The sequence below is a fragment of the Oncorhynchus clarkii genome, chromosome 16 (genome assembly GCF_045791955.1).
Source record: "Oncorhynchus clarkii lewisi isolate Uvic-CL-2024 chromosome 16, UVic_Ocla_1.0, whole genome shotgun sequence".
NCBI classification, from domain to species: Eukaryota; Metazoa; Chordata; class Actinopteri; order Salmoniformes; family Salmonidae; genus Oncorhynchus; species Oncorhynchus clarkii.
The window spans coordinates 73,336,759-73,347,374 of NC_092162.1; the positions used below are offsets into that span (position 1 = coordinate 73,336,759).

At 42.5% G+C, this 10,616-nt stretch overlaps 1 protein-coding gene across 1 annotated transcript in view; it reads left to right on the forward strand.

Annotated features, from left to right (window-relative positions):
- Positions 1-10,616, forward strand: part of LOC139369009 (membrane-associated guanylate kinase, WW and PDZ domain-containing protein 3-like) — a 91,823-nt gene that overhangs the window by 58,659 nt on the left and 22,548 nt on the right. Inside the window, exons 11-12 of the mRNA XM_071108575.1 lie at positions 3,251-3,314; positions 7,689-8,156. Coding sequence (XP_070964676.1) covers positions 3,251-3,314; positions 7,689-8,156 — 532 coding nt within the window. The remainder of the gene's footprint in view (positions 1-3,250; positions 3,315-7,688; positions 8,157-10,616) is intronic.

The following is a 10,616-nucleotide window of genomic DNA, read 5'->3' on the forward strand; positions in this document are numbered from 1 at the left end:
GCCCCGCCCCCCTTTCGGAAAAGCTGACCACGACTCCATTCTGTTGATCCCTGCCTACAGACAGAAACTAAAACAAGAGGCTCCCACGCTGAGGTCTGTCCAACGCTGGTCCGACCAAGCTGACTCCACACTCCAAGACTGCTTCCATCACGTGGACTGGGACATGTTTCGTATTGCGTCAGACAACAACATTGACGAATACGCTGATTCGGTGTGCGAGTTCATTAGAACGTGCGTTGAAGATGTCGTTCCCATAGCAACGATTAAAACATTCCCTAACCAGAAACCGTGGATTGATGGCAGCATTCGTGTGAAACTGAAAGCGCGAACCACTGCTTTTAATCAGGGCAAGGTGTCTGGTAACATGACCGAATACAAACAGTGCAGCTATTCCCTCCGCAAGGCTATCAAACAAGCTAAGCGTCAGTACAGAGACAAAGTAGAATCTCAATTCAACGGCTCAGACACAAGAGGCATGTGGCAGGGTCTACAGTCAATCACGGACTACAGGAAGAAATCCAGCCCAGTCACGGACCAGGATGTCCTGCTCCCAGGCAGACTAAATAACTTTTTTGCCCGCTTTGAGGACAATACAGTGCCACTGACACGGCCTGCAACGAAAACTTGCGGTCTCTCCTTCACTGCAGCCGAGGTGAGTAAGACATTTAAACGTGTTAACCCTCGCAAGGCTGCAGGCCCAGACGGCATCCCCAGCCGCGCCCTCAGAGCATGCGCAGACCAGCTGGCCGGTGTGTTTACGGACATATTCAATCAATCCCTATACCAGTCTGCTGTTCCCACATGCTTCAAGAGGGCCACCATTGTTCCTGTTCCCAAGAAAGCTAAGGTAACTGAGCTAAACGACTACCGCCCCGTAGCACTCACTTCCGTCATCATGAAGTGCTTTGAGAGACTAGTCAAGGACCATATCACCTCCACCCTACCTGACACCCTAGACCCACTCCAATTTGCTTACCGCCCAAATAGGTCCACAGACGATGCAATCTCAACCACACTGCACACTGCCCTAACCCACCTGGACAAGAGGAATACCTATGTGAGAATGCTGTTCATTGACTACAGCTCGGCATTCAACACCATAGTACCCTCCAAGCTTGTCATCAAGCTCGAGACCCTGGGTCTCGACCCCGCCCTGTGCAACTGGGTACTGGACTTCCTGACGGGCCGCCCCCAGGTGGTGAGGGTAGGCAACAACATCTCCTCCCCGCTGATCCTCAACACTGGGGCCCCACAAGGGTGCGTTCTGAGCCCTCTCCTGTACTCCCTGTTCACCCACGACTGCGTGGCCACGCACGCCTCCAACTCAATCATCAAGTTTGCGGACGACACAACAGTGGTAGGCTTGATTACCAACAACGACGAGACGGCCTACAGGGAGGAGGTGAGGGCCCTCGGAGTGTGGTGTCAGGAAAATAACCTCACACTCAACGTCAACAAAACTAAGGAGATGATTGTGGACTTCAGGAAACAGCAGAGGGAACACCCCCCTATCCACATCGATGGAACAGTAGTGGAGAGGGTAGCAAGTTTTAAGTTCCTCGGCATACACATCACAGACAAACTGAATTGGTCCACTCACACAGACAGCATTGTGAAGAAGGCGCAGCAGCGCCTCTTCAACCTCAGGAGGCTGAAGAAATTCGGCTTGTCACCAAAAGCACTCACAAACTTCTACAGATGCACAATCGAGAGCATCCTGGCGGGCTGTATCACCGCCTGGTACGGCAACTGCTCCGCCCTCAACCGTAAGGCTCTCCAGAGGTTAGTGAGGTCTGCACAACGCATCACCGGGGGCAAACTACCTGCCCTCCAGGACACCTACACCACCCGATGTCACAGGAAGGCCATAAAGATCATCAAGGACATCAACCACCGAGCCACTGCCTGTTCACCCCGCTATCATCCAGAAGGCGAGGTCAGTACAGGTGCATCAAAGCTGGGACCGAGAGACTGAAAAACAGCTTCTATCTCAAGGCTATCAGACTGTTAAACAGCCACCACTAACATTGAGTGGCTGCTGCCAACACACTGACTCAACTCCAGCCACTTTAATAATGGGAATTGATGGGAAATGATGTAAATATATCACTAGCCACTTTAAACAATGCTACCTTATATAATGTTACTTACCCTACATTATTCATCTCATATGCATACGTATATACTGTACTCTATATCATCGACTGTATCCTTATGTAATACATGTATCACTAGCCACTTTAACTATGCCACTTTGTTTACATACTCATCTCATATGTCTATACTGTACTCGATACCATCTACTGTATCTGCCTATGCTGCTCTGTACCATCACTCATTCATATATCCTTATGTACATATTCTTTATCCCCTCACACTGTGTACAAGACAGTAGTTTTGGAATTGTTAGTTAGATTACTTGTTGGTTATTACTGCATTGTCGGAACTAGAAGCACAAGCATTTCGCTACACTCGCATTAACATCTGCTAACCATGTGTATGTGACAAATAAAATTTGATTTTGATTTGATTTTGATTTAGAAGCACAAGCATTTCGCTACACTCGCATTAACATCTGCTAACCATGTGTATGTGACAAATAAAACATTTTTTTTTTATTTGATTTGAATAATGTTGACCTGTATGATAATGTTGACCTATATAATACTGTTGACCTGTATGATAATGTTGACCTATATAATACTGTTGACCTGTATGATAATGTTGACCTATATAATAATGTTGACCTGTATGATAATGTTGACCTATATAATACTGTTGACCTGTATGATAATGTTGACCTATATAATAATGTTGACCTGTATAGTAATGTTGACCTATATAATAATGTTGACCTGTATAATACTGTTGACCTATATAATAATGTTGACCTATATAATAATGTTGACCTGTATAGTAATGTTGACCTTTATAATAATGTTGACCTATATAATAATGTTGACCTGTATAATAATGTTGACCTGTATACTAATGTTGACCTGTATAATAATGTTGACCTGTATAATAATGTTGACCTATATAATAATGTTGGCCTATATAATAATGTTGACCTGTACAATAATGTTGACCTGTATAATAATGTTGACCTGTATAATAATGTTGACCTGTATAATAATGTTGACCTGTATGATAATGTCGACCTGCATGATAATGTCGACCTGTTTAATAATGTTGACCTGTATAATAATGTTGACCTATATAATAATGTTGACCTGTTTTAACATTGAAGATGCAGAGGGTCCTTCAGGAGCACATCAAGCAGGGAGAAGTAATGCTGTTGGTTTACAGAGGAGGTGAGCACATTATCCTGTATAAATAATATTACTATTACGACCACAAATACACTGTATTTACCAATATAAATACTAGTAATACTAATATTACTACTACTACGACCACAAATACACTGTATTTACCAATATAAATACTAGTAATACTAATATTACTACTACTACGACCACAAATACACTGTATTTACCAATATAAATACTAGTAATACTAATATTACTACTACTACTACCACAAATACACTAATATTACTACCACTACCACAAGTACACTATATTTACCTACTGTATATAAATACTGGTAATACTACTGTTGTTGATAGCCTTGGTGCAGTACCCTCATCCAGATTTTCTTCCTTTTTAAATACTCTTAATGAACATCTAGCTTCAGTACTTTAGGTTGAAATACTCTTAATGTAATAAGTAACTTCAGTACTTTAGGTTGAAATACTCTTAATGTGACTTCAGTACTTTAGGTTGAAATACTCTTAATGTAATAAGTAACTTCAGTACTTTAGGTTGAATACTCTTAATGTGACTTCAGTACTTTCAGTAACTTCCTGTATTATTGACTGTATGTTTGTTTTACTCCATGTGTAACTCTGTGTCGTTGTATGTGTCGAACTGCTTTGCTTTATCTTGGCCAGGTCACTGTTGTAAATGAGAACTTGTTCTCAACTGGCCTACCTGGTTAAATAAAGGTGTTCTCAACTGGCCTACCTGGTTAAATAAAGGTGTTCTCAACTGGCCTAACTGGTTAAATAAAGGTGTTCTCAACTGGCCTACCTGGTTAAATAAAGGTGTTCTCAACTGGCCTACCTGGTTAAATAAAGGTGTTCTCAACTGGCCTACCTGGTTAAATAAAGGTGTTCTCAACTAGCCTACCTGGTTAAATAAAGGTGTTCTCAACTGGCCTACCTGGTTAAATAAAGGTGTTCTCAACTAGCCTACCTGGTTAAATAAAGGTGTTCTCAACTGGCCTACCTGGTTAAATAAAGGTGTTCTCAACTAGCCTAACTGGTTAAATAAAGGTGTTCTCAACTGGCCTACCTGGTTAAATAAAGGTGTTCTCAACTAGCCTACCTGGTTAAATAAAGGTGTTCTCAACTAGCCTACCTGGTTAAATAAAGGTGTTCTCAACTGGCCTACCTGGTTAAATAAAGGTGTTCTCAACTGGCCTACCTGGTTAAATAAAGGTGTTCTCAACTGGCCTACCTGGTTAAATAATGGTGTTCTCAACTGGCCTACCTGGTTAAATAAAGGTGTTCTCAACTGGCCTACCTGGTTAAATAAACTAGCCTACCTAAAGGTGTTCAACTGGCCTACCTGGTTAAATAAAGGTGTTCTCAACTAGCCTACCTGGTTAAATAAAGGTGTTCTCAACTAGCCTACCTGGTTAAATAAAGGTGTTCTCAACTAGCCTACCTGTGTTCTAAGCCTACCTGGTTAAATAAAGGTGTTCTCAACTGGCCTACCTGGTTAAATAAAGGTGTTCTCAACTAGCCTACCTGGTTAAATAAAGGTGTTCTCAACTAGCCTACCTGGTTAAATAAAGGTGTTCTCAACTAGCCTACCTGGTTAAATAAAGGTGTTCTCAACTGGCCTACCTGGTTAAATAAAGGTGTTCTCAACTGGCCTACCTGGTTAAATAAAGGTGTTCTCAACTAGCCTACCTGGTTAAATAAAGGTGTTCTCAACTAGCCTACCTGGTTAAATAAAGGTGTTCTCAACTAGCCTACCTGGTTAAATAAAGGTGTTCTCAACCAGCTTACCTGGTTAAATAAAGGTGTTCTCAACTAGCCTACCTGGTTAAATAAAGGTGTTCTCAACTGGCCTACCTGGTTAAATAAAGGTGTTCTCAACTGGCCTAACCTGGTTAAATAAAGGTGTTCTCAACTAGCCTACCTGGTTAAATAAAGGTGTTCTCAACTGGCCTACCTGGTTAAATAAAGGTGTTCTCAACTAGCCTACCTGGTTAAATAAAGGTGTTCTCAACTAACCTACCTGGTTAAATAAAGGTGTTCTCAACTAGCCTCCCTGGTTAAATAAAGGTGTTCTCAACTAGCCTACCTGGTTAAATAAAGGTGTTCTCAACTAGCCTACCTGGTTAAATAAAGGTGTTCTCAACTAGCCTACCTGGTTAAATAAAGGTGTTCTCAACTAGCCTACCTGGTTAAATAAAGGTGTTCTCAACTAGCCTACCTGGTTAAATAAAGGTGTTCTCAACTAGCCTACCTGGTTAAATAAAGGTGTTCTCAACTAGCCTACCTGGTTAAATAAAGGTGTTCTCAACTAGCCTACCTGGTTAAATAAAGGTGTTCTCAACTAGCCTACCTGGTTAAATAAAGGTGTTCTCAACTAGCCTACCTGGTTAAATAAAGGTGTTCTCAACTAGCCTACCTGGTTAAATAAAGGTGTTCTCAACTAGCCTACCTGGTTAAATAAAGGTGTTCTCAACTAGCCTCCCTGGTTAAATAAAGGTGTTCTCAACTAGCCTACCTGGTTAAATAAAGGTGTTCTCAACTAGCCTACCTGGTTAAATAAAGGTGTTCTCAACTAGCGTACCTGGTTAAATAAAGGTGTTCTCAACTAGCCTACCTGGTTAAATAAAGGTGTTCTCAACTAGCCTACCTGGTTAAATAAAGGTGTTCTCAACTAGCCTACCTGGTTAAATAAAGGTGTTCTCAACTAAAGGTGCCTACCTGGTTAAATAAAGGTGTTCTCAACTAGCCTCCCTGGTTAAATAAAGGTGTTCTCAACTAGCCTACCTGGTTAAATAAAGGTGTTCTCAACTGGCCTACCTGGTTAAATAAAGGTGTTCTCAACTAGCCTACCTGGTTAAATAAAGGTGTTCTCAACTAGCCTACCTGGTTAAATAAAGGTGTTCTCAACTAGCCTACCTGGTTAAATAAAGGTGTTCTCAACTAGCCTACCTGGTTAAATAAAGGTGTTCTCAACTGGCCTACCTGGTTAAATAAAGGTGTTCTCAACTAGCCTACCTGGTTAAATAAAGGTGTTCTCAACTGGCCTACCTGGTTAAATAAAGGTGTTCTCAACTAGCCTACCTGGTTAAATAAAGGTGTTCTCAACTAGCCTACCTGGTTAAATAAAGGTGTTCTCAACTAGCCTACCTGGTTAAATAAAGGTGTTCTCAACTAGCCTACCTGGTTAAATAAAGGTGTTCTGAACTGGCCTAACTGGTTAAATAAAGGGGAAATAAAATAAAAAATAAAACTTTAGGTTTACATTAAAAATCTTAACTTCTTATGGCTGCATGTGCAGTATTGAGTAGCTTGGATGAAAAGGTGCCCAGAGGTGCCCATATCAAACGGTCTGCTCCTCAGTCCCAGTTGCTAATATATGCATATTATTATTAGTATTGGATAGAAAACACTCTGAAGTTTCTGAAACGGTTTGAATGATGTCTGTGAGTATAACAGAACTCATATGGCAGGCAAAAACCTGAGAAGAAATCCCAACAGGAAGTGGGAAATCTGAGGTTGGTCGATTTTCAACACAGACCCTATTGAATACACAGCGGGATATTGGTCATGTTGCACTTCCTAAGGCTTCCACTAGATGTCAACCGTCTTTAGAAAGTTGTTTGAGGATTCTACTGTGAAGTGGAACCGAATGAGAGAGGAATGAGTCAGAAGTCTGGCAGATTGCTACAGGCTCTGAGGCGCGGTCACGAGAGAGGTAGCTCTCATTCCATTGCTTTTCTACAGACATAGTAATTCTCCTGTTGGAATATTATTGAAGTTTTATGTTAAAAAACATCCTGAAGATTGATTCCATTGTCACGGGCGTCGTTGGAAGGAGACCAAAGTGCAGCGTGGTGAGCCTACATTTTCCTTTTTATTCAAAATGTCGCCAAACAAAATAACAAACGAAAGACACAACCGTGAAGCTTACAGGGCCACAAACAAAGTTAACCTCCCACACAGAAAGGAGGGAAAAGGGCTACCTAAGTATGGTTCCCAATCAGAGACAACGATAGACAGCTGTCCCTGACTGAGAATCATACCCGGCCAAAACATAGAAACACAAAATCTTAGAAAACAACACATGAATTAATGGATGGAATGGATTCACCTCAGAGATTTAGTTCTCTCTGTGTTGGGTTCATGAATTACTTTTTAATGTGGTGAGTAGATGAACTGAACTGCTGTCTTATTATTCAAAACAGTGGAAAGTTTGTACGTAATACACACTAATGAAAACAACACTAGGCATAATGCCTATTGCCTAATGTTGGGACAATAAAGCTTTTTGAATCTATAATGTTGCTGTTGGAAATGGTAAATCATTATTGTTATGGCTAAGGTATTTTCTCTTCTCTCTTTCTCTTTGTCTCTCTCTTTGTCTCTCTCTCTCCAGGGTCCTTCCTCTCTCCTGTCTCCCCTAACCTCTACAAACCCTTCCCCTCTCCGCTTGGCCCCTCTTCCCTCTCTCACGGCCTCCCATCCCCATCCGACTTGCCTTCCACCTCCACCTCAGATGCCTTGGTGCCCCTGCACCTCCCCCCCAGCCACAGTGGCCTCGCCCCAGCCTCACCCTCCACTGAACTCCCCTCCTTGGTCCAGAGTACCTCCTTCCTGGACTCAGTCCCGGTAACCATCACCCTGGAGCCCAGGGACTGGCTAGGGATGGAGGAGGGTGGTGACCCTGGGCCTCCAGCCATGCCCCCTGGAGGTGGGGGAAGAGGGAGGTTGGGGCTGGGGGCCATGGTGGACGGTAGAGGGGGAAGGGCCCAGGTGTCTGTTATGGGTCAGGAAGTGGAGCTACGGAGACGGCCAGGGGAGGGGTTTGGCTTTGTCATCGCCTCACAGGACCTCGCCAATGGGGGTGAGTCATTTATTGTCTATAACCTATTGCTGATCTTGGATCAGATCCCCCTCTGTCCATATAATATTATTGATTATGATCTAAAAGGCTAAACTGATCCCAGATCAGAACTCCTACTCTGTGGCGTTTTGAGACCGGTCTAGATATTTCCCCCCTCCATCAGATGTGGTCCCTCTGAAGCTCTTTCCCTTCTTCTTCCTCTGTGGTTTTATTCATATAGAAGCACAGAATGCATTGTACTCATTTCCCTTTAGTGTAATCGTGTTAGCTTGTACTGAAGTGATCTGGTAACTCTTTTCCCATCTGTGTCATGTAACTGTGAAATTGACGTCAACATATTTTTATGTATCTTTTGATGAATGATCCACTTACAGTAAATGCTGTACAGGAACACAATATATTATACATTTTATAGGGTAAATTCTGACCAGGAACAGAATGATATATGATCAATTAACAGTCAGTTCTGTACAGAAACACAGAGTGATATATATGATCGATTTACAGTAGATACTGCACAGAAATGCAGAATCATATGAAAATGGTATTGATCGATATTCTCTTCAACAGTATCTTGATTCTAGGTATTGATTGATATTCTGTTCAACAGTATTTAGATTCTAGGTATTGATCGATATTCTCTTCAACAGTATTTAGATTCTAGGTATTGATCGATATTCTCTTCAACAGTATCCTGATTCTAGGTATTGATCGATATTCTGGTCAACAGTATTTAGATTCTAGGTATTGATCAATATTCTGGTCAACAGTATTTAGATTCTAGGTATTGATCGATATTCTGGTCAACAGTATTTAGATTCTAGGTATTGATCGATATTCTGGTCAACAGTATCTTGATTCTAGATGGGTATAGGGAAAATTCCAGTATCATGTAGGAGCCTAAACCTATGGAGGTTACAGAACTGGGTGAATGGAATATGAATGACAGTAGCCTAAACCTATGGAGGTTACAGAACTGGGTGAATGGAATATGAATGACAGTAGCCTAAACCTATGGAGGTTACAGAACTGGGTGAATTGAATATGAATGACAGAAGCCTAAACCTATGGAGGTTACAGAACTGGGTGAATGGAATATGAATGACAGTAGCCTAAACCTATTGATGTTACGTTGAACTGGGTGAATGGAATATGAATGACAGTAGCCTAAACCTATGGAGGTTACAGAACCGGGTGAATGGAATATGAATGACAGTAGCCTAAACCTATTGATGTTACGTTGAACTGGGTGAATGGAATATGAATGACAGTAGCCTAAACCTATGGAGGTTACAGAACTGGGTGAATGGAATATGAATGACTGTCATCCAATATGAAATAAGACCATTGATCTTGATAAATCATTTTTACCATCCTCCCTCATCTGAAATGATATACTCTGTCTGTCTGTCTCTCCTCTCTCTCCTTCTCTCTCTCTCCTTCTCTCTCTCCTTCCTTCTCTCCTTCCCTCTCTCCTTCTCTCTCTCTCCTTACCTCTCTCTTTCCCTCTCTCCTTCCCGCTCTCTCTTTCTTTTCTAACCCTAACCCTAACCCAAACCTAACCCTAACCTTAACCCCTAAACTTAACCCTAACCTTAACCCCTAAACCTAACCCTAACCTTAACCCCTAAACTTAACCCTAACCTTAACCCTTAAACTTAACCCTAACCTTAACCCCCTAAACCTAACCCTAACCTTAACCCCTAAATCGAACCCCTAAACCTAACCCTAACCTTAACCCCTAAACCTAAACCTAACCCTAACCTTAACCCCTAAACCGAACCCTAACCTTAACCCCTAAACCGAACCCTAACCCTAACCTTAACCCCTAAACCTAACCCCTAAACCTAACCCTAACCTTAACCCCTAAACCTAACCCCTAAACCTAACCCTAACCTTAACCCCTAACCCTAACCTTAACCCCTAAACCTAACCCTAACCTTAACCCCTAAACCTAACCCTAACCTGAACCCCTAAACCTAACCCCTAAACCTAACCCTAACCCTAACCTTAACGCCTAAACTTAACCCCTAAACCTAACCCTAACCTTAACCCCTAACCCCTAAACCTAACCCTAACCTAAACGGTCCCTGCTTTGATGCACCTGTACTGACCTCTCCTTCTGGATGATAGCGGGGTGAACAGGCAGTGGCTCGGGTGGTTGTTGTCCTTGATGATCTTTATGGCCTTCCTGTGACATCGGGTGGTGTAGGTGTCCTGGAGGGCAGGTAATTTGCCCCCGGTGATGCATTGTGCAGACCTCACTACCCTCTGGAGAGCCTTACGGTTGTGGGTGGAGCAGTTGCCGTACCAGGCGGTGATACAGCCCGACAGGATGCTCTCGATTGTGCATCTGTAGAAGTTTGTGAGTGTTTTTGGTGACAAGCCGAATTTCTTCAGCCTCCTGAGGTTGAAGAGGCGCTGCTGCGCCTTCTTCACGATGCTGTCTGTGTGGGTGGA